Source organism: Cyprinodon tularosa, unplaced genomic scaffold (genome assembly GCF_016077235.1).
Source record: "Cyprinodon tularosa strain WSP-4 unplaced genomic scaffold, ASM1607723v1 ctg1005, whole genome shotgun sequence".
NCBI lineage: Eukaryota > Metazoa > Chordata > Actinopteri > Cyprinodontiformes > Cyprinodontidae > Cyprinodon > Cyprinodon tularosa.
Window position 1 is genome coordinate 6786 of NW_024037789.1, and position 25260 is coordinate 32045.

The 25260-nt window shown below is 39.4% G+C and overlaps 1 protein-coding gene across 7 annotated transcripts; it reads right to left on the reverse strand.

The window, feature by feature from the left end:
• Positions 1-500: 500 nt before the first annotated feature.
• Positions 501-21168, reverse strand: brsk1a (BR serine/threonine kinase 1a). Of its 7 annotated transcripts, none has more exons than XM_038276443.1 (19): positions 19991-21168; positions 19794-19888; positions 19496-19581; positions 19182-19322; positions 18865-18981; positions 15374-15407; positions 14867-14935; positions 14616-14762; positions 11895-11926; positions 11599-11763; positions 9284-9381; positions 8747-8900; positions 8601-8661; positions 6022-6652; positions 5159-5207; positions 4942-5065; positions 4378-4588; positions 3768-3857; positions 501-3034 (listed from the first exon to the last, which is right to left on the reverse strand). In XM_038276443.1, the coding sequence occupies exons 1-19, from the start codon at positions 20073-20075 to the stop codon at positions 2823-2825; spliced, it is 2601 nt and encodes an 866-aa protein (XP_038132371.1). In that variant the 5' UTR covers positions 20076-21168; the 3' UTR covers positions 501-2822. The 7 variants fall into 7 exon arrangements, with proteins under 7 accessions (XP_038132371.1, XP_038132366.1, XP_038132399.1 ...); XM_038276438.1 differs by having other exon boundaries at positions 5159-5222; XM_038276471.1 differs by having other exon boundaries at positions 6022-6298; positions 8747-8897; positions 19991-21164.
• Positions 21169-25260: the final 4092 nt, after the last annotated feature.

Below are 25260 nucleotides of genomic sequence, written 5' to 3' on the forward strand. Positions count from 1 at the left end.
ACTGTAAATCCACACGGTTTGGTTTTAACTTGCAGAATTTGTCTTATTATTAGTCTGTCAGCCTGATGACAACTTCAGCCAGAAAAAAACAAGCAAAGAATTCTGTAGGAAACAGCAGAGAACCATCTTAATGAAACACATGAACCAGACCACATGGTTCTTATAACTTACCTTGAAATGCTTGCTGAATGTCCAGCTATTCGAGACCACCCTGGTCCTCTTCACAAAATTTTTCCTAAGTCTAATTGGTGTTAAAATTTCCTGAAATCCAGCATTCTCACGTCAGGCTGAAAGATTTTGTTCCAGTTGTACAGAATACAAGTAAACGTTCCTGAATAAGAAATTTGATTAACTTAATCTGAGACCTGTTTTAAACAAATCTGAAATTAACCATAAAAAAAACACATAAAGAAAAGCATAAAATACATGCATATAAAAACAGACAGGCTAAATCACTGCATCTCTACATCTTTCCAGCCAAGAAATTAAAAAGACACATATATCAATTTAGGGTTTATTATTGTCACCATAACAATAATGTGAATCTCTCTTTATTTTGAGCATCAATTCAATCATAATTGTTCTTTTATCACAGGCAATAGTAATAATAGTGCACTTTTTATATTTAAATTATGATACAGACATTTCATTTTTTTTTAAACACCTTATTCTACTGACCCATATGAATGGAGGATAGTTTACAATCTTAGCCAGGGCTAGGTCAATGAAAGTGAAGGTGATTTGACATGAAACAGAAAATGAAGGTGTGCGATCGTAAAAGTGTGCACTAACAGTGAGACGAACAACTATACATTTTCTGTTGTGATGATGGGTACACAATACAGGATGAAGAGAAGGATAAAATGAGTGAAACAAACATTAAATGTGTAAGGAAAAAAAGAAAACGGACAATGCCCGTTAAGAGTTTGGCTTTGATAATTAGTTTGATATGATTAGGTTGGGCGAAATCGCCATGCAAAGATCAGCTTAAAGTAAATGTGCTGCAAAGCTTTAATCTCACCCTCACTCAGTCGTCAATCATCAGTCTCACACAGATTCCAGATACCAGACATAAGCATGAGAAACACCAGATTTAGACAAAGGTCACAGAGGAGAGACGAGTTGACGCTTCTATAAGAACAGAAAAGGAGCGTTCAAAGAAAATCCAGATTTTAAGTGAATTAGATGATAGAATTTGCTATTAGAATGGTATTGATGACATGAAATACACTTTATAAATAAATTGATGGCAAAACCAAAATCTGAAATAAATAAATAAATACATAAATAAATAAATAAATAAATAAATAAATAAATATATAAATAAATAAACAAATAAATACATAAATAAATAAATAAAGCATGAAACTCCTGCACTTTTGTTGCATATTGTGCTGTATGGAAGACTGGTGAAGAACACTGACTGGTCTGATGGAGTATTGGAGTAACATGTGGATGTCCGAGTTGCTACGTCCAGCTTGTCCTATAGCGGTGACGTAAAGATGGCCGCGGGCACATTGATGGACCGCTTGGCTCGATGGCGAACACTCAAATGAGAAGAGCAGGGTTGTTGGGAAAAGCTTGCTTCTTACTCTGAAGTCCTGTGCAAACCTTGTGAGTCCAGTATCATGAAAATGTCCACACGAGTTTCCTGTTGTTTTTTTTTTTTTTTTGCTTTTTTTTTTTTTACAAGTCAGTACGTGAATACAATGACGATAGAAGAAATGCTTCTGATGAGAGGTGCTATCTGTTTGATCCAAAGGTCAGGAATGCTCTTCTTATTCAGTCTGGGCACAAACAGCTCAAATGAGGTTCAGAGATCTATTCATGTATTAACAATGCCCCCCCCCCCCCATTCATCTGGTAATGTTCATATATTTGTTCAAACTAAAACACAATTTCAGAGCAATGAGGTTCCAATGCAAAATCATAGATGCATTGTTTCATACTGTCTCTGAGTAAAAAGGAAATACAAAACAGCTCGAGATCAATGTTTGCCAACAAGCAACGTTCTGCAACAACAAGCTGTTTCTGCTGCCGTCTTTACCAACATCACTGCGCTACAGACATCCTCAAATAAAAGTAAACACATTAACACAACTGAAAAAAAAAAAAAAATAAAAAAAATATGTTTTTTTTTCACATTCACTTAATTAGCTTACTTGTTGGCTTTCTTTTAATCAACAAAAGCCACTGCTGGAACTCAAGGATGCAGTTTCTTATGGATCAGCTCGCCCCATTTATTCAGGTGGTATCAGGTTGCTAATCTTGGAAGTTCTTATGCTGCGATACATTTACATTTCTCTCAAGACGGACTTTTATCTGCACGTTGCTTGATGGGGACATGTGCGCAACTGTTTATCTAAGGAGTAATTTTAGATGGCAGAAACTGCAGACCAATGGTTTCATAGACTAACTTATCTGGTAGAGTTAGCTTCCAATGGAGGATTTGTTTTGCTAACTGGCATGCACATCTGCATTTCAGAAATGTTATCTTTTTTATCTAGGAAAGTAGGTTCTAATGGTCGGATACCATCTTCCTCATTTTCAAACTCTTTTTATTTATTTAAGGGTGGTTCCTCAAATCTTCTTCCTCTTTTGAAGGTAGGATTAATGGTGATCCAGAACATCAAGGTTATTTTAGCAAAAAATATGCTGGAAGGGAAAATGGATCAGTCCTCGTTATGTTTAGGAATTTAAGTAACTTGGTCTAGGAAGAATAGAGGTGGCTCATAGCTCGCATGGATACTTAAAGATGGAGTTATTACTTTCTGGTTTCTGGTGCAGCTCGAGCATCCTGCAGCGGGTTCATGCTTCCTATCCTACGGTTGGGACTGGGTTCCATTAGAGGACAGTAGGCGGGTTCTCTCTTTTGCTGAGCCTCTGCGCTGCAGAACTCCTCCGCTGCCTCCTATGCCTCCACCGTCTGCTCGGTCGCCCCACTCGCACCGGTCGCCCCCACCCTCAGAGCGCCTCGAGTTTTGGCGGGTGGGGGTCCCGTGGGGACGACTGTTCTTCTCATCTGGGAAGGGATCAACACAGCAGAACAGGAAAGTCACTCCCAATGTATGTCAGGTGCATACTTGCTAATGCCCAAAAAGCCACAATGCACCAATCAAAATAAAGCCATTGACCTCTGGGAAGTTCTGCTTTGACACTGTAGTGAACCGAGAGAGAATCGATATCCACCACTCAAAAAACACAGGTATGCATCCCTCAGATTTACAGGTCAAAAATTACAACAAATTTTTTAACAACAAAAAACTATGTACAATGAGAAATGCTAAATTAGCAATAAGATGGGATCAGCTGGATCCAGTAGAGAAATCGAAGGCCAAAACCATTGCTGACCAAAAGGATACATTCCATAGGCTGACAAGAAAAATAAAATATTCTTAGAAGGTGTATTTCCTGTAACTTCAGATACTCAGATCATCCCAAAAAGGAACATTACAATAACAATCAAACATGGAGATAGTAGTGGGATGTTCTTGGATGGCTTTACTTCCTTAAGATCTGGGTTTCCTGCTGTTGACCAAAAAATCTTTAATTAGAATGGCTAGCCATCATTTTGTAACCCTATGTTCAAACACACTTGAGCTGTTGACGAGGACACTGATTTATCAAATCCATCTCTGAGAGGATGGAGGCTAAGTTCAGAGTTGATAAGCATTTCTCATATCAAATGTAGACACTTCTCAAACCTTTTCGACTAATTTTAAAAGTATAAAAAGAAAAGGCCCTAGCTCAAGATTAAGCAGCCTTACCACATAGGGCTTGCACCAGTGGCTGATCATGAGAGCTCAGAAGCTGGGCCTGAATCGTTTCCACCACTCGTCTGAACCTGCGACTCGGGCCTGTGGATCCATCAAAACCAGAAAAGAAAAGAAGCAAGATTAAATATGATAATACTATATTTATATCAAACATCAAAGCTTGAGAATAAACTTAATAATGCTTGAAAAGAGAAAACAACTTGAGATACAACGGAAGAATTCAAACTGACTTAAAAGTTTAATTCAGGGGGGTTTTGGCATTGGGTGAAATTTTCAAAGCCCCTTAAGGCTTTATTGCTCTGAAGCACTGAGATAGAAGATGTGGGCGTTTCACGACTGTAACGATTTGATGAAGAAACCGCAGCACTTTATTTTCTATGAATTACAAAAAAACTCATGTGAGTCGCATTATATTTCTTCTGCCTCTTCCTCTGGTTCCCATTTAGCTTATTATTTCACAACAAAATCATTTAACAGGTTGAACATAACCAAAGTAAGTGTGAAATCCACTTCCTATAAGTTTAGTTAGCATCTTGCAGCTCTAGCTGTGGTTGTGACAAAAAGGTTTTCTGTTAGAAAACTAAAAATACGTTGCATTTGCCTGATATGAGGGAGAACGTCACGCTGTAGATTCCTGTTTCCCTCCTCCCCTCCCTCTCGCTCCTCTCCCTTTCGCGTTCCCTCTCGCTCTCTGAGAAGGCAATGTCCACTTGGAACTTGACGGGCTTCTGGAAGACGGAGGGACCGCCGGAGGACTTGTACTCTGCCCTGAAGCTGGTCTGGGAGATGACGCTGTGGCTGAGCGACGGGATCTGTGTGGTGCGGAGACAGAGAAGAAGCAGAGAGACCGACAGACTTACGAGGCGGGAGAGGTACATGGGGTCGGACGTGAGCATAGGGAGACAAAGGGTGAGGGTGAGGACAGGAGAGACAGAGAGTGAGCCATTGGTGAAAGCAAAGTGCTCAGCGTACATGCCACAAGTGAGCGAGATTAAACAAAAAATAATAATAAATCAAATAAAGAGAAGAGTGAGAAAATGAAAAGCAATGAGGTGCACAGCATGAGAGTACATGTGAAGGCTTTTCTCCCGGTCAGAGCAACGCTTATGTACAAGCAAAAGTTGACAGAGAGCAGCGTGTAGGAAAACTCCCATCAGATACTCACTGACAGGAAGGCGTGGACGATGTCGGCTTTAACAGAACTCAAGGGTTTGTCCCTGATCACCACAAAAATCTGCTCCTCCTTCTCCAAACCGATGAAGTTCCCGAACCAGGACTTCTTCGCCAGCCTTGCAGTCAAAGTGAAAAAAGGCAAGCAATGAGAGAAAATGCACAGCCCACGGGATAAAGTGGGATATTAAAAGTTTAGGTATGTGACCTACTCAGGGCTGGATTCTGGCGTCAGACTGGACATGTCCTCTGATGTAGGAACTGGGAGAGATAAATCTAAATTCAAGTTAATGTCATAAACAGCTGGAAGCCGTGAAGGTTTTATGCTAGATAATCATTTTATTTGTGTGGCTAAAACAAAGAATCTACATTTGCACACGTTACAAACACAAACTTCAGTGTATGTGGGGGTTTATGCTTAGCCCAACACAAAGCAGCACATTTTCAAAGATCTTCACAAGTAAAAACCTGAGAAGTAAGCAATGGCCCTAAAGTGAGGTTTGATTTTTAATATTTATTATCACGCCTGAGGAATACATTAAAGAGGAAAAAAAGAAGGTTAAAAAAAAGAGCAAATTATACAAATCAATCAATCCAGCTACCTCATTTTGTGTTAAAGTTATTACCTTAAGTTCAAAGGTCATAAAGTCAAGAAATGTTTGACAACATTTTTGTTTGATTTCAAGGAGGTAGGGAGGGAGGGAAATTTAACTTCTGTCTGGTCTTTTTTATATTTGACAGAACTTTATTAGAAAATAAATTTAGACGATCTTGTAAACAAAGAACAGTAGCCAGGATGCAAAAAGTCTGAGTATAAATCAAAACTTTGAACTGACTTAAGTTATTTAACCTACTTCCACTTGGGTGTATTTATTTTAAAAATGGTAGCACCCTGTTTTTGTTGTTTTATTTGCAATAAATGCTAACAAACCATGTTCTAATTTCTTCATGTATCATTTGTGTTCGTCTGTAATAGACAACCCAACAGATACTGAGGTTTATGGCTGTAATCTCAAACCTTGAGGACAAAAATCTATGTGGGTTTTCTCTCACATAACATAATATTGAATCTCACCTTGTAGCTTGCGGCGATGGAATCTGGGCGATCCCAGCAGGTTGTTTTTGAAGGAATTGAGGCGAGTCCTCCAGTGGGCGGGGCTGCTGGCCCCCATGCCACCACCCCCTCCTGGGCTGGAGGGAGGGGTGAGCGACAGCGAACCTACCCCTCCGCCTCCTTCTGCCCGTGATGAGGATGAGGACGAGGAAGAGGAGGGCGGGGTGGTGGAGGGGTGGTGGGGATGGTGAACGGGGGTGCCCAACGGTGTGGGCAGCGGAGAGCCCTGGGGGGTTACCTGTGGCACAGAGTGGGCAGAGTTTGGGTAGAAACTCTTAGTGACTGACTTAAGGACAGAGGACGAAGGGAAGAAGAAGCGGGGAATGGGTGACAGGAGTGGGGAAGGGGAGGGCGAGCGAGAGGATGGGTTGTGCAGGGGCAGGGATTTGATGGCCTGCAGGTGGGGACGGTCAGTGGGTCCTTTGGTGGGCAGGGTCTGGGTCTTGGGGTTGGGGGACGCTTTGGCCTTGTCATGAGAGCGTGCTGAACGAGGAGTGGTGGTGTTTCCCTGTTTGGACTCCTTTGTGAGGGGGGAAGCAGTGGCGCAGGTGACGTCTGATTGGCTGAAAGTGAAGACGGGGCTCTGGTAGGACTGGGAGAGTGGATTTGGAGGAGTGTGGGAGTGGTGGGGGGAGGAGAGAGATGGAAAACAAGAAAGAGAAGGGATGGAAAATGGAGAAAGGATGGAAATGAATATCATGCTTAATGGCAGAAGAGTGCACCTTATGATCAGTGAACGTGCTTAACGCAAATAGAACTGTCGATTAGGAAAGCTGGCAGTTTGCTTTAACTGTTATTTTCTAAAGCGACAAAGTTAGAAGTGCAGAAACAGGGCAGTGGCAGTGATGCTGTTACTGTAAAGCAGGGGAAGGATTCAAACAAAGACCACTTTAAGTAAAAAAAAAAAAAAACACTTGTTATTTCTAAATAATTTCTAATTGAACCACTTCATGTACAACTTAGAAGAGGAATGAAATAAAGGGAAAATATGCAAACTTCCCATTGAGACAGATTTTAATTTGGGGAACTGGAAGTGGTGTGATGATGTGTGTAAATGACTGAAGACATTGATACATGGATAGCACAGGAAGTTGTAGAAAATGGCTTCATAGTTAACAGCTTAAACTTTAAAAACATTGACCACAAACTGATTAGTGAAGAAGTTCATTGTAAAAAGTTAAGCACAAAACATTAAGAACTGGTTGCTATGCAACAGGATTAAACATCAGTTATAAAACACAACAATAACACATTAAAAGTTCTGCAAAAGCCATAGAAAAGACAACAAGAGGGTCACTTTATGTTAAAATCTCCAAACACATTCATTTAGAGTCCACCCATCTCAAACTGTAGAGCTATTAAGGAAAGCAAAGAGATATAGTGACTTCTTAGGAGTAGAAACCAGTAAACATTTTATTTGGTAAGCTAACTGATACCAAGGTGGGACATAACATTGAAGTAAAAAGGAAAAGGGCTGATTGGTTTCCATGCAAGCTCTAGTTTTATGTTCAGGATCATTGTGCTCATGAAAAGTTGTGCCTCCATCCTTTTGTCAAGTTATTAGCAGCCTCCAACAGTTGTTCTCCAGGATTGACATTTACTATATATATGTATATCAGTTTTGCAAAGCTTTCCTGTCCTTGCTAAAAAAAAAAAGAGAACTCCTGACACACGATGCTTTCGTCACTGTGTTTCACATAACTGGCAGAGTGGAAATGGTGATTAGCAGTGAGGTTTTTTTTTAGATTAATGATTTGGTTTCAATCATTCTACACTCTTAAAACCACAAAACAGTTTTCTCCCATTTGCTGCATCTCCTATATAGCTTACAGCAAACTAGAATAAAGACTCCTTGTGTCTTTTAACACTAAGATGTCGCTTTCAGGGCCAAATAAGAAATAAATTATCTTAATAAAGATTCCTCCATGCTGTGGATCTTTACAGCCTGACTAGTTATCACTGGCTTCCTGGCATAATGCTCTTCTTTGCCTGATTTGTCGGTTTAGATGGATATCTTGGCCAGTTTGACAAACTTCTATTTTCAAATAAAGGATCCAAAAGAGCTTTTTGAAATGTTTAAAGCTTTATACCCTCACCATACTTTTAACTTTTCCTCGGCTTTGTTTCTGACATGTCTGCTGTGTAGTTGCTCCTTATTAATGCTGTTTTGTGTTATAATATTTTCTAAGAAACCTTAGAGTCCTTAATATAAAACTTTCAGTTATGCCGCGATTATTTTATATTATTTCTCTCTGGATTTTATTTAGGGGGAACAGAGTTAACAGGCAAATATTACTTTAAAGGTTTCTAAACACAAATTAAAAAAATCTATACTTTCATTTTTACTTTTTAATCATGAAATGCTGTTTGACGATCAACTAAATAAAATCCTCCTAAATCCCATTCAAAAATGTGGTTATGTGACAAAATGTTGAAAAGTTCAAGGTGAATAAATATTTGTACAGGCCTCTGGATATGTAAAGCCTGTAGAAAATAATTTTATAATAAAATGTCTCAACAGTCTTTGAACTTATCCTTACCCTGGGACTGCTGAGAGGACTCGAGGAGAGACCACTAGAAGCTCCGCTGACAGAGCGAGACCTGAAGAAGACAAACAGTATAAAGTCAACTCTTTATGTCTTGAAGGCTGTATTAACTGCACACATGGAGGAAAAGAGAACACTACCTCTGACTGTGTGCAGCTGTATCCAGAGCCCTGCGAGGTGGCGTGGGAGAGCCCTGCTCCGTCACACTTAGCACCTCTAGACTTTTCCTCTCAGGACGACAGCGACCATGTCGGGTCAGCATGGGAGAGTCAACACGCTTCCGGGGAGGGTCTGCTGGGGGACATCAGTGTAAAGGTACAATTCTGTCAGTTTTAAACTGGTTATCTTATTTAACCAAACTGTAAGTTCTTAGAGCATGACTGCTCTTAAAATAGAGCAAATGGGATCTTGAAGTGTTTCTAAAAATAAATAACAGATTTTAAATGAGATCTCCCTTTGACTAAGATGGATTTATGGTCCTGATGATGTTGCTATATTTACATTTCTAATCATCTGGTGGCTTTTCATTCACTGTGTTATTCTTAGCTTTCTCACTGGACAAATGTCCCATCACGTTTCGTGTTTTTGAAACGAAGGGAAACAAAATATTGACGTAAAGGGCTAAGAAAAGGAGCCTCCTTTCTTAAATGGTTCGCTCCTGCCCCCTAATGACTCACCAACATCATTGCGTGGAGGCAGGTCCTCATCCTCATAGCTTGGGTAGCGTTCCTTCCTGTCCAGCAGTAGGTAATAAATCATCTTCTCCTGGTTTTCTCTAGGATAAATAAAGAAATGCAACAACAAAAAAATTAATAAAGTCTCACAAGCCTGTTTAGCTCATAATAAAATGATCCTACAGAAGAGTTTACCTTTTTTTATGACAAATAATTGTGACATTTCAACCAAAACATGGAGCCACATACTTTTGTTTAAGAGGAAAACCTTTTAAGATGATTTAAAACAAACAGATTTCCAAATCAGTGTGAAGCTCAATACAATGTGAATCCTGGTTTATGATTTTGGTGCCTTCTAACATTAAAATGGCAGGATAAGTGGAGCGTAGACTAAAGTCAGTAGGAGCTGGCCTTTAGGGGGCGCTAGGGTGCCACCCAACTTAATATTGAGGGGTATATAGAAAATATACTTTCGCAACATATACTTTATGATAAATTACATTATAATAGCCAGCTTTACATAATAGTGTGTGGCTGCATGCAGTATGAATCATTTCATTATTTTCACCAAATTATGGTTACTCAACACTGAATTTTCACCAGTCTATGATAACATTTAAGCAGAATTAAACCAAAACAGTCAACCGTATATAACAGTGAAAATCATCAATGGTTTGCTACTCATTAACATCAAATAAAAAAGATTTTGCTCGCTGAAAATATTTCCTCTGCAACAGAGAATGAGCAAGCATGAAAGTTTGGATCACTGGGGAAAAATAAAATGAGGCCAACAGCTATGTGATGAAGCTGTCTAGTTTTTTTTTTTACTGCATGTAGACGTGCTTTACAACCAGCTTCAGAAAAAAAGTTGTAATCTCAGAAATCACCCTGGCATTGATCAACCACATGCAGGCCATCGGGTAGGATAAATGTTTTAAACCAAACATATTATTATTTACCATTATTCTTTTCACAGAGATTCTGTGTAGCTGGCCAAAATACACCACCTTCGTCTGATTCTACAGGCTCAGGTCAAGAACTTATACACTCCTGGTCTATCTCTGGTGTATTGTAGCCTTAAAAAACATACATCATGTAATTTGAATGAACCAATCGGTTAAGATAAAATAAAATATAATTGTAGGTACTTATATCACCTCTTTTGTGTTTGGTGAATATCTCCAAAGCCAATTTTCATAACTGAATTATAAAATGTTGTATTGGATCAGAGAGATCTTTCCTCCACAGTAAGTCATTCATTTTACCTGAATTTCTGTGAGGGAACGTGTGCTGTTCTGCCTGTTATTTCCTTTTAGATACAGCTTACAGCTGGTGTGGCTCAGGTTACCCAGAGCTATCGCTACAGTTATGCTGCTATAAGCTTAGGCTGTTGGAGGACATAGGGACCAATTTTTCATCACTCTGCTTCTATCTATTTTTATTCTCCCATTCTGCAAAATTTGTTGGTTTAATCGCTAACGTTATGCTCTCTCTGCTTTTTCTCATAGTAGCTCTATCTGGTCTGTTCCTGTTTGGCTGTCCTGGAGAGAAATATCAGCTGTGCTGCTGCCATCAACACCTTTGTTTATAGATGTTGGAGCTTGGCCTGTTTTTTTGGTGTAGTCCTGTTTCTCTGACTGTGACTAACTTTATATGCTCTCTTCATCCTGACATGGGAGCTGGCTCAGAGCCTGTCTGCTTAGCTGTGTGTTTCCTGGACGGGCCGCCTGTGGAGCTGGTTGAAAACTGCCTTTTGTATCTCTGCTTCTTTCTGTATGTCTGGTTCTGTCTCATTGAACCCCAGTAGACTTCGGCAGATTGCCGCTCACACCTAGCCTGGTTCTGCTGGAGGTTTCTTCCTGTTAAATGGTAGTTTTTCCTCTCTACTGTCGCTACATGCATGCTTGGTGTGAGGGATTGCCTTCGAGTCAATGAGTTGATGCAACCTGCTTGTTTTCCTTAGACAGAAAACTCTGAATCAATTTGACTGTTTGATCTGATTGAATTGTCCTTTTTAAGTGTCTTGAGATGGAATGTGTTGCGATTTGGCGCTATATAAAAAATCTGAATTGAATTTTATCTGCTCTAATGTCTAGCGTTTGCAGTCTTTGTTTATTAAGTATATTAGTATAGACTGTACATTTGTTTATATATATGCTCTCTCACAGCTGACGAAAATGTGCAGAAAGGACTGATATGTTTAAGCCTACTGTAAAATCAAAAAGCTATTGTTTTGTATATCTGTATCTATAACACAGGTGTTGCTTTGTAAGGCATATTCAATATCATATTCATATTTTTAATGAAAGCAGTCTTACTCTTCACATTGTAAATCCCTGGTAAGCTTGACTCGGTCACGGAAACATCCTAGAGAGTGCATGCTTTCCAACACATCTGGGTCCAGCTCGGTCAGAGACAAGATTCTCCTCACACACACCCGCCTTGGAGGAGGCTGCTCGGGACATGGCTCATTACGACCGCCCCTATGGACCGCACATAAAACAGCACAAATCCAGACTTGGATTAACACAATTAAAAATACAAACAACCTGGTGCAACATGCTTTGACAACAGTCTAAAAAAAATTAGGATGAAATAATGAAGGTTTACTCACTGATACCAAGAATGTTTCTGGATGGCCTCTAGCTGTAAAAGAAAGGAGGCAGATGGGACCATTAGTTTCTACAGTCTGTTCACAGCCAGATGGCAACAGAGCTGGGCCATGCATACAGTTTGCCTAAGATTTCTATTTTTTCTTTTATTTGCTAAGGATAAATTTCTTCATCTCTAAATAATCCCAGTTTATAGCTTTATTCCTTGCTAAAATGGAAGAAGACAAATATATCACAATAAAGGTTATAATACAGATGGACAATGCCTTAAATAAGTATTATTGACAATCGTAGAACACATTTATTATTGTTTTATATAAAGATCTAAAGAAAATAGGCATAATTTTGAAGCGGTTTTAATGTTTTTTGCTAATCAAAATCAGCACCCCTTACAACTAAAAGTGTTTAGAGGTATGTTGCTATTAGCTCTTCAAATCTGTTGACTGAATATTTTTCCTGGTAATCGTTGGAAGATCGAGCTTGGTCATATGGACAGAAAATCTCTGTGAGCTTCAATTTTCTTGTCAAACAATGGATTTTAAAAGCTAAGGCCTTGAGTCATTTTAAAACATGAATATGTTCTCGCTGTCACACTGCATGATGCTGCCACCACCATGTTTATGTTTCTTTTAACCCCTAATTGCCATTTTGAAATCTCTATAAATGCCTAAATACTCTGTATGGTTAAAATGATGAAATTCTCTATAGATTATTAAAAAAGAACACTAACGGAATAAAAAAAAAAAACAATCTTAGCCTACTGATGAGTTTCAGAAGATGCCATACGCACCCTATGAGGCCCCTGATGGTGTCCACGGGCACCACATTGGTTACCCCTGAGTTATGAGCAATATTAGTTTACTATCACTTTAGCATATCGACCAAAAAAATGTTGTTTTAGTCTCCTGAAACCTTACTATATGCTTCAACAGATTTTCTGTTCCCTCTGTATGACAGATGTTTTACTGTTAACAGAAAGTCTTATGGGATTATTTAAACCCCAGTGCAGCAGGCCATTAGCTGTCTGAGCTTCTCCTACCTGCTTCAGCTCCTTCAGACTTACCATAGGCTAATAATGTGCTTTTCTGACAAATTCTTCTTCTGCTCACCTTGACCTGATGTATTCTTTGTGATGCTCTTGTGTGGTTGGGCACCATGAATCGATTGGAAATGGTCCTGACCTTTTAATTCTCCCAGAATTGTATATATTTTATATGCAAGGTTAGGTTTCAATGCTAACCGGCATTCATTGCGGATGGTATAAGAAGCCACTAATACCAGAGAAGGAAAATCTGCAGGAGTGTGTAACAATCTTTTTGTGTGAAATCATTTGAAAGTGTGACGTAGTTTTAATTAAAGAAACGACAAGGATGGTGTATGGCCAACACGATATAACACCAACGAGGTCAGGATGAGAGCTTTGTCTCTGACACTCTGCACCTGCGTTGTGTTAAGGCAGGTTCCCTCAGGGAATTGCATTCAGAGAATAACTTCTGCAGAAGAGTGAAGCCTTTTTCATCTTTTCCTTCTTTCATGAAATGTTTTACCCGATTCCAACCAAGTAGGAAATCGGATCGTTCCTCTGTGCACAAAAGTATAATATCAATCCTTCCATATTCAGTGTGTTAAACAAAGCACATACATTTTGCAGGAATGCCTTCCTTAGCCCAACACCTGCAGCATCACCACACTCAGAATCAGGGCAGTAAAATAACAGAATAAGTCTTATGCGGTACCTGCACCATCAGACACTAGATATACATAAATGTGAAAACTATAAAATTTATATTAGAGTCATAGCTTTGTATTTATCAAATATGTATATACAATTTCGTAAAATATATTATAACTTTTATTCAAAAAAAATCCTAGAATCATATTTGATAGAGACGTTCAGACTTTTTTAACTCTGGTTAGCCAGCTACACCTTAACTTTTATTACCTTTCCCTTAAAAGAATAAAAAACCAGAATCAATAGGATTAAAACAAGGGATTGTAATAGTTTAAATCTAAACAACACTCAACTTTATGCTTCTTGTTCTTTAATGTTCTCTTACAAATCCTGAAGTCTTCATAGAACAGTTGGATTTAGATTAAAGGAACCCTCCAGCTATTAATTATGTGACAACCTAAGATGATTGAAACATTTTATTTAGGGCTTTCAAAGTAAATAAGGCTGGACTGAAATGCAAGACATAAACATCAGATTTTTCTTAAAAAAAATATATATTTTAAAGGTTGTATGCTTTTCCTTCACTTCACTACTATGATTAACTATATTGTCTTTCGCTATCTGTCTCTCTGTAAATTAAGCTCACTCCTTTTTCTTTCTTTCTGTGACTGTTATACTCATTAAAAGTCAGTGTACTGGACTAATTTCAGTGTCATTTTAACAACTTTCAGTGCAACAATTGTTCTGAAATGCGCTGGACAGACCCCTGGGGGAGGGAGGCCAGATGCCAGTCAAAGGGCTGCTATGTTAATTTTTTATGAGCTTAGCGGGCTGAATTTCAGCATGGCAGGACAAACTTCAGCTACGCTTAAATATGATGGCGAGAACCCTGACTATGTTTGTTTCTATTACATACAATCCCAGTAAAAGCACTACTATTTCTGTTTGTAAAAAATAAACTGTACATAGAAGCTACTAGTTGAAATGCATAAATCAGAGTCATCCTAATATTGTCTGCGGTATTCTTGGAGTAATTTGTTGGATAACATACCGTGAGCCTCTTCTCGGGGTTAACCTCTATCATGCCTTTGAGCAGTGACTGGCAGTCCGGAGGGATGAAGTGCGGCATGTGGAACACACCGCTCTTCACCTTTTCCAGGAGCTGGCGTAAGTTGTCATGGTCAAAAGGCAGGGCACCCTGTAGATAAGAGGGAGAAAGTAAAAATTACAGAGAGACAAACACTTTAAAATGAAATAAAACAAACCCCTACAAAACAGTTAAAGCTTAAGTTTAAAACTGACCACCAGGAGGGCAAAAAGGATGACCCCACAGCTCCACACATCTGCTCTCCTCCCATCATACTTCTCCCCCTGTCAAAGATAAAATAAAATAAATCACAAAAGATGATTCAAGATATATGCAAGAATTCACTAAATTTAGCTTAATTATGTGTTACAGAGGCTTAAACTTGACTACATTCTGTCAGGAGAAACGCTCTAATCCATTTTAATCCTTTCACTTCTTCTGTCTCTACCAACACTATGAAAAAAACATTTTATTCATGGAGCTGGATAATCTTTTAAGTGCTGATCGCAATATGAAAATTCACTTTGACAATAGATGAGCACATTAAAACAAGACAAATCTCAGGTTTAGTATCGCATGAGAGGTAGTTCATAAGTTCACTGTTCAGTTCATGTAGCCGAGGGAATTTGCTTCAGAATCAATATTTGAACAAAATCATTTGCTCATATTCATCACAGGTAGAGGCATTGAAGGAGGACACAGAGAGAAGGCAGGTTCCTTACCCGTATAACTTCAGGACAGGCATAATGTGGTGATCTGAAATTAAACAGAAGTGTGTCACAGGAAACATTACTTTCTTTATACAATATGGGGGTAATGACAGGAGTGGTACTAACCTCAAAATAATAACAGCATAAAAAGTAATTTTATAGTTGCATGGACTCTTTCTAAAAAGTAAAAGCTAAGATGTATTGTATTCATTTCTGAGCAAACAATTTGTTATTTTTCTTTAAACTATACAAACCTGGCCTCATATATTGGCAACCATAGTAAAGATGTGTAAAAACCTTACAATATTTAAGTATAATTCTCTACCAAAAGTATTATAGTCCAACCTTTAATATGAGCATCCAGTGGAAAGAAATTACTTTTTTTCAACAACTTTCCTTCACTACAACTAATCAATACCTCTAATAATTAAGCACCTCATTTTATTAACATTGGATTCTTGACTTCCTCTGAAATATAATTGACATGACACCGAGGCTCTCTGAAAAATGGAAAAGGCTATCTCATGTGTCCCCCCCTAACTACTATTACAGGATAATTATTTTGAGGAGAATTTCATACCAACAGGATCAATCAGGATGGGGACCTCAGGAGATAACAAATACTGGTAATATTCTGGTTGATTCTGGGATTTAAAAAAATGTATTATCATTTGGTCTATTAATGGGATAATGATCCAAACCATAGGACTTTATTTCCACAGAAATAACTCACTAGAGCGCCCTGCGACAGACTGGCTACGTCTACCCCGCCTCTCACCCATAGACTACCAAAGATCGGCACCGGCCCCACTATGACCATGATGGAATTAGCTGAGGAAGATGGATGGATAGTTCTCTAGTCACAAAATCAACCTCTTTTTTTAATTGAGTTGAATTTAAGTATTTTTTTGTTTTTGTATCATATTGCCAGGTTCTGTGGAAGTTAGTTGAGGACCCAAATGCAGAGATGAGTTCTTGCAGATTTAATTAAGATGTAGATGGTAACAGGAATACGAATCCAGGAATAATAATCAGGTAGCCAAAAACTAGGGCTGTGTCCGAACGTCCGCCATAACCTCTAAGTCCCTCAGTCACTATAGAGAGTGTGGACTTTATAGTGGAATTTATAGTGAACTCAGTTCGGACAGATGACCGCTACTTTTCCCTCCTCATTGGTCACATGACTCAGCCTCCCCACACGGTGCCAGTGCCGTCTTTGTTATTTGTCGGTGCTGTTGGGTAACGACAGGCGTAGGCAACAGCGAGCCGCTGTGACAAAAATTCCCAAGACACTTTGAAGGAGAGCTCTCCTCGCAAAGCATTCTGGAAAAAAAATGCAGCAGTTTTTGGCATTTACTTAATCATATTTAGTTACTTAACACAATTGTTTCATGTTAGCAGGGTAGGACATAAAACAATTGTGTTAAAGTAACTAAACATGATTAAGTAAGTACAAAAAGCGGTTGCATTCTGGGATATATCTGCTCATCTAGTGATCATGGATAATCACTTTTCAAGGTGCATCGTGGGAAATTTCAAGTCCACTACTTTTCCATCCACTAGACGTTCGGATACTCATTTAAAATTGCGTAACCACAATCTAGTGCCCTATATAGTGATTAGGGCGGACATTCGGACACAGCCTAGGAGACGCCAGGGAGAAACATAAATGAGGAGCGAAGCAATGAAGAGAATCCAGCATTGAGGAATTGCCCAGGAGGTATATATATATATATATATATATATATATATATATATATATATATATATATATATATATTAGTGCTGTCAATCGATTAAATTTTTTTAATCGCGATTAATCGCATCAATGCCTGAGTTAACTCGCGATTAATCGCATTTTAATCGCAAATTTTTTTTATGATTGAAAATCATTTAAATACTCTCGATGACATACAAAAAATACATACAGGCTAGGTTTGTGCCAATGTTCTTTTTTTTAAATGAAAACAGGTCACAGACACTGATTTATGCCATAGAAACATACGGCAAGAAGATGGGGAGGCATGTTGCAAAAAATAAATATGTAGGCCCTGAAAACAGCCTGATGTAAAAGACAGTCTTTACAGTTAATACAGTCTTTTGAACAAAGACAAGCATTTTACCCTACTGCTATAAAATGTAGTACAGTTAACATTAGATGTTAATTAACCAAGATAATAATGAACAATTTTCAATCAATACATCAAAATCAATAGACCGACATCACTAGATGGAGGTAGTCTATGCTCTAGAAAGTTACTTTTCAGCCTCTTAACAAAAATGAGAACACACACACAAGCACCCACCCACCCACACACACACACACACACACACACACACACGCGATACCGACCTGTGGCGTACACAGACGGCAAGAGTGCCGTGGCAGATTCCATTTCACCTCAGTAATCTGTTTTCTCAGCGTATTTCAGGTTGCTACTAGGCACCAGACACTCAACTTGTTTGTTGGTGGTGGGGCTTAAAGAAAAGGCACTAGCGTCACCCAGTGTATGAGCGTCTTTTTTCCTTGAGGAGCTCCGCTCTTGAAGCCTATGAGAAATGCATACACTGGGGGAAAAAATAGCCCCGCCTTTCCGCAGGCTGCAGCGGGATGTACTTGGAAAATTGTACCATAAAACCACATAGCGTTAATCTCACGTTAAAAAAATTATCGCCGTTAAAATGGCCTCGCGTTAACGCGATAATAACGCGATAATTTTGACAGCACTAATATATGTATATATATATATATGGGAGAAAAAAGAATGGGCTAATTAGGTGATAGGGAGCAGGTGTGGATAGAAGCAACTACAAGGGAGCTACGGGGAAAGGAGACTGGCACAAGAGGGCAACAGAGAGTGGCTCAAAAAATACCACACTGCTTAAATTTAACTAAAATACAACTACAATGACACAAAATGGAAAATAAATCAATGACCAAGAAAACACAGAATGACATAAATCAAAGTGTAACTCAAAAAGAAACTTAAACAGAACCAAAAAGTCCACAAAAAGCAGAATCATGACACATATAACAGAAGCAAGAAATAAATAAATAATCCTAGATTTAGATTTTAGAGAAACTTGTAGGTTCAGAAGATGAGAGGATAAGTGGGAACAAAAGAATGTAGAGGATCTCAATCAGGAAAGAATTAATGTTTAAAGAACCCTCCCTCATTTTGCACACCTTACTGTCTTATTGTGAATAAGTGGTTGTGTAAGGTATTAAACATAGGGTATGATTTAATGTGATTCTGATTTAGTAAGTGAAAAGTATATTTTCTTGTTCTGAGAACAAATGTACTCGGATGAAATGTTTTCAGTGCTTTATTACAAGGCTATGTACACAATTTAGCACAATGTGAGCCAATAAATTAGGCAGCCGATGTATTTAATTAAAACATAATATTTTACGTTCCGTCTGTTCTCAAAAAAAGTCAAATATGAAAACATTCATGTATGAAAACATGATTTATAATCTCACACACAGGGCTGGTACTTACCCACAGCTGGTCTCCAGCAGGCTGTCCCCCACCTGCAGAGAGGCCATCCCGAAGTCAGCAATACGAATGTTGTTCTTTTCATCGAGCAGCAAGTTCTCCGGCTTCAAGTCTCTGTGACTGCAAAAACACAACATGTACAGATTAAATCATTTTGTCCATTTCCTCCAGCTACAAATTATGTGTTCTCTACACTCAAACTGGGAGTGATTCTTTATTATTTAAATAATAGGGATTGCACATTTAGAAAGCCAGAATAGTCATCTATTAAATGACCTGTTCAAAGTCTAAGAGTGAGGGCTAAAACAGTTAAAACCCACCAGATGGAATGACTGTGACAGAAATCCAAAGCAGAAATGATCTGCCTGAAGAACTTTCTGGCTTCTTTTGGGGTTAGACGTCCCTTTTTCACCAAGTAGTCAAAGAGCTCTCCTCCAGACACATGCTCCAACACCAGGTATCTGTCAACAAGCAGAACATTATCATTTATTTCCATATTGCAAAAAGTGGAATAGATTTCTAATAGATATTTCAGACCCTTCTTTAAGTAATTTCTGTCTCCATCTAACTCCCAAAGAAAGAATGAACGAGCAGAATTCCATTCCAGAACTTCCAAAATGCAGAGGGAACTCACAGATATTTGTTGTTCTCATAAACGTCATGCAGCTTCAACACATGCGGATGCTCGATCAGTTTCAGAATGGCTATCTCCCTCTCAACCTAGTTACAAAGAAGAGAAGGATAAAAATTAAAATACAAAAGAGTCTGAAGGCAGTGATCACTCTAAAGCACAAGGACTAAGGTACAGAGACAATTTCTTATTCATTTAAAATGAGCCATACATTTCGTTTAACACCAAGCATTCTTTTTTTACAGTATGAATCTCACATAGATCCATGCAAATTGGTAACATCAAAGGTGCCATACTATACCTTCATCAGGACCGACTCAGACAGCTTCTCTCGGTTGACTATTTTTATCGCTACCTTCTGACCCGTGATACAGTGGACACCGAGTTTGACCAGCCCTAAAGATAAAAAAGAGACAAAAATCCTATTGATTCAGCATCGAGGGGAAAAAAAGATCAGATTGACATTCTTCATTTTACAATGAGTATGTGTGCTCTCACCTGTTTGTCCCTTCCCCAGAGTCTTCTCCAGTCGATAGGGCCCAACATATTGAGCAGACTGACTCAGAGACAGTTCCTTACTCATACTGCTCCCACTGACAGCTTAATACACAATTAGAACTAATACTGCACTCTGATTTATTGCAATATCTCTGGTATGATACAGGTTTTCTATAAGTTGATGCAGGATGTTACCTTCAACTTTATATTCAGGTATATCACAGCAATTTCAAGGTGACTAACATGTATCATGGGAAAAAGAAGAAAGTCAAACCCTTTTATAATAAAAAGAAGTTTGTTCAATTAAGCTGAGATAAATATCTTCCTGTTGAAAGACGAAATTTGACAAAAATATAGAGTTTAAATTACAGAAACTGAGGTGAAAGCTTGTATCAAAGCTTTCTGAGTTAAAATACCAACTAGTGCTCTGGAAATGAACAAAGGGTACTGCAGGCTACCTAGTACATGTCACGTATTTACATTAGCTTATTAGTGTAAATGTATTACATCTATATATTATGCCATTAACATATAGCTGTAAAACAAGCCGTCTTTTTCAAAGTCTTTACTTATGCCATTTTCTGTTGGTGTATAACAACGAAATGTCCAATATTAATGCGCATTTGTTGGCTGTGAGAGCGTAATAAATGTTATGTTTCTCTGTCAGGCCTGTTTTTTTTTACAGCATGCTATCTGAGGCTAGCTTTAGCTTCGATGCTTCGACCAACGGCCGCCTCGCGCCTGTCACAAACACCGACCCCGCTTGAAGTTTCTCGGCTTCGCCAAACGGTCACTTTTGTCACACGGCTGCCACATCCTCTCGGTTTTTCGAGCTAAAACGCGCAGTCCTCGCCGGACAACCATCTTTAAATATATATTTATATATATTTTTTTCTATTATTTCTGTTATATTATATAGCGTAGTCCTCCCCCGTCCCCTGCCTCTGCTCGTCTCTGCCTCCCTACATCACTGCAAGTGGCGGCTCACAGCATCTTCCTCCCCTTCTCTCCTTCGGCGTGTCCTCCATGGGTGGAAACACACATAGGTGGAAAAAAACACTATCTTCCTCCTGGATTCTGATCCCAGTTCTCGGCAGCGAAAGGCCCCCCTCGGATGATACTCCGTTTTCTTGCCGTAAATCGATATTTTTGCTCCCCTCTTCCCCTCCCTCGCCCCGCTCGCATCAGCATCCGGGTCTCACTCCTTCTCCATCCTCTCTTCTCTTGGCTTCTGTTCTCCGCCCTCCTGCTCGGCTTCCTCAAAATACGCTTATCTCTGCATTCAACTCAGCACCTGCCACAATGTGGGCCGCAGATCATAAAGAGGACACCTCCCTATATGTTGTCATGAAAAGACGTGTAAACATCGCCTGCGGTTGAGATGGTGGATGGGAGTGATTTTACAGTAACCTAGCAGGCCTGCAGTACTTAAATCAGCAGGTTTAGGCAATGATACGTACAGTTAGTGTTTTGCAAACACAGTTAGTGTTTTGCAAACATATATATATATATATATATATATATATATATATATATATATATATATATATATATATATATATATATATATATATACCTTGGGGTGCCACAGGCTAACGGAAACCACGAGGAGATGGCAAGAAAGACTGCCACAGCTAAATACCTACAAAGAGTAAGGCAGGTCCTGAAAAGCCAGCTGAATGGGAAAAACAAGATCCAAGCCATCAACACATATGCCCTACCAGTCATCAGATACCCCGCTGGTATAATAAACTGGCCAAAGGAGGAGATAGAGGCTACTGACATCAAGACGAGAAAGCTCCTCACAATGCATGGAGGGTTCCACCCCAAATCCAGCACTCTGAGACTGTACACCAAGCGTAGCGAGGGAGGCCGAGGGCTAGTGAGTGTCAAGACCACTGTCCAGGATGAAACAACTAAGATCCAGGAGTACATCAGAAAGATGGCCCCCAAAGACAAATGGCTTGGTGAGTACCTCAGGCAGGAGAAAACCGAAAGTGAGGACAAGAAAGAGGAAGGAGAACCATCATGGAGGGACAAGCCGCTGCACGGCGTATACCACAGACAAATAGAAGAAGTGGCTGATATCAAAAAATCCTACCAGTGGCTGGAAAAGGCTGGACTGAAGGACAGCACAGAGGCACTAATCTTGGCAGCACAAGGACAGGCACTCAGTACAAGATCAATAGAGGCCAGGGTCTACCACACCAGGCAGGACCCCCGATGCAGGCTGTGCAAAGATGCCCCTGAAACAATACAGCACATAACAGCGGGGTGTAAAATGCAGGCAGGAAGTGCATACATGGAACGCCACAACCAGGTGGCTGTCATAGTGTACAGGAACATCTGCCATGAGTATGGGCTGGAAGTCCCAAGGTCAAAATGGAAGACACCTCCTAAGGTAGTTGAGAATGACCGAGCTAAGATCCTATGGGACTTCAAGATCCAGACTGACAAACAGGTGATGGCTAACCAACCAGACATCGTGTTGATCGACAAACAGCAGAAGAAGGCAGTAGTGATAGATGTGGCAATCCCAAGCGACAGCAACATCAAGAAGAAAGAACACGAGAAGCTTGAGAAATACCAAGGACTGAAGGAGGAGCTAGAAAAGATGTGGAAAGTAAGAGCAGCAGTGGTGCCAGTGGTAATTGGAGCACTGGGGGCTGTGACCCCCAAACTGGGAGAGTGGCTACAGCAGATTCCAGGTAAAACATCAGAGGTCTCTGTCCAGAAGAGCGCAGTCCTAGGAACAGCTAAGATACTGCGCAGAACCCTCAAACTCCCAGGCCTCTGGTAGAGGACCCGAGCTTGAGGATGACACATACCACCCCACGAGGGGTGAGAAAACATTTTTTTTGATATATATATATATATATATATATATATATATATATATATATATATATATACATATATATATATATATTATTTTTTTTTATTTTGCCACAACTACAAATTCCAAAGACTTCAATGCAATAGAATAATACTTTAAAAAATAAAAATAATAATCAAGCGTGGAATGCATTTGTAATTATGCAACCCTTTATTTCTTTTTCAATACATTGAGGCAGCAGGGGTGGAGCTAGATGGGGGGGCAGTGGTGGCCATGGTTCACACTGCAGGCCTTGATGCTCAATTCTGATTTTTTTTGCGTAACCCGATTTTTTACGGTGCCGTTCATATTTTCAACCATATGCGACATGTATGTGATTTCCTGTGTGAACTGCAGTCATACAACGCAAGTGTCCCGCATGCGCAGTAGAGGACGCAATGACGTCACAGGCCTGCATGCTCTTTTTTTCCAGAAGTAAACATGGATGGTAGTGCCAGTGCACACTCAATCTTTTCAATATGGTTAAACATAAATACAGCTCTCCGCATCATCGTCCATCATGGTTGTTGTTTTTCTTGCCGCTTCTGCGTAGCAAGAAGCATGATAATGACGTTTGTCGGGTAATAATGACGTTCAGGTTGGATGAATCGGCCCTGGCCGTTCACACACAGGTTGCATTTGAAAAGATCAGATTCGTATAGGATTCAGGACCACATTGCCAAGTGGCCTGGGTCGGATTGGAAAAAATCAGATCTGTTTTGTTCAGACAGCCCAGAAAAGATCAGATCTAGGTCACATGTGGGCCAAAAAATTGGATTTGGGTCAGTTCAGGCTGCAGTGCGAACGTAGCCTTAGTCAATCATTGGCCACCCCTACCATTTTTTCCCTCTAATACAGCTGGTTGCAACAGTCAGAACCACATTTTAAGTTATATGGGGTAAAGAGAAAATAATGTTCTCTGCAAGTCATTTAGGAGTATTCAGTGAAATCATAGATAACTATTTTAATAAAAACGTATTAAATAATCAATTTTTGTAGATATTAGTATTTGTTAATATATATTTTTGGCAGAATGATTATTGATAAAAGTAGGTAAGTGATGACAATGGATAAAGATGTTGGCCCCAGAACTCAAATCTGAAAGAATTGTATCCACTATATCTTTCATCGAGGAAGCACGGATTTTTAAATATACTCGTCTATTTGTTGGCAAAGGCTGTAGGAAAAGATAGTTTGTCTTTATTTAGAAAATATGGATGTTGTGCTCATTAATTTTCCTGTTGAAACAGTGTAGATTGACCCTGAGGTTCTGGCCCCTATCCTTTTGGCCAGCCCTCGGTCTACATTGATTTTTGCCTGGCCACCCTTATAAAAATTTTCTGGCTACGTCTCTGTGAGGGAGTGGGTAGCATTGCTGTCTTGCAATGAGAAGGTTCTGGGTTTGATTCCTGGGGTCTTTTTGCAAAGTTTACAAAGTGTCCCTGTGCATGCGTGGGTTCTCTCTGGGTACCCCAGCTTCCTCCCACAGTCCAAACATGACTGTTAGGTTAATTGGCTTCTCTAAATTCTACTTAGGTGTGAGTGTTTGTGTGAATGGTTGCTCTGTTTGTCTGTGTGTTGCCCTGCGATGGACTGGCGACATGTCCAGGGTGTACCTCGCCTCTCGCCTGTAGACACCTGGAGATAGGCACCAGAACCCCTAGCGACCCCAGCAGGGAAAAAGCGTGATGGAAAATGAGATTGTCAGTGGAGATTCCACCAAGCAGTCTGTGCAAGCTCAGCCAAAACTTGGCTGTTCTGTAAGGTTAAAGGTTTGTTATAGAAGCTGTTAGGACAAAGCCAAAAAAAAGACAATACTAAATGAAAGCTGGCTGACATTGTGACTTGATGTCTTAACTGGATAACAGAAAGGCTATTTGTTGTGAAGCATACAAATCTGGCCTCTACGGTAAAGCTGACGAAAAAATTGTTTTGAAGGTCATGTGTTTACCACAAGTCATGTAAGATACGTAGTAAACATGTGGAAGAAGATGTATCTATCTATCTATCTATCTATCTACACTTTTAGTTTCACAAATACTGCTTTAAATAATCTGTTTGATCAGTCAGATTATCAGTAATCAAACATAGTGCAGATTTTCTAGTACTCTGAGAACCAGATGCCAACTTTAAGATCTTACTCAAGTTTGTTGTACCATATTTTCCAGCAGTACTTATGCCTTGCACAAGATCTTTGCAGATGACAAAATAAACTATGATAAACTGTATAATTTTTTTGTCACCTGCTGATAGATTAAATAATAATTTTATTTATTAATAACTTGATTTAGTCTACAAACCTCCTGCTCTGTACGAGTTGATCTCATAGTGAACACAGCATAGCAAAAAGGCAATGAAACTTGTACATGGATAATCTGGGAAAAGGATTAAAGGT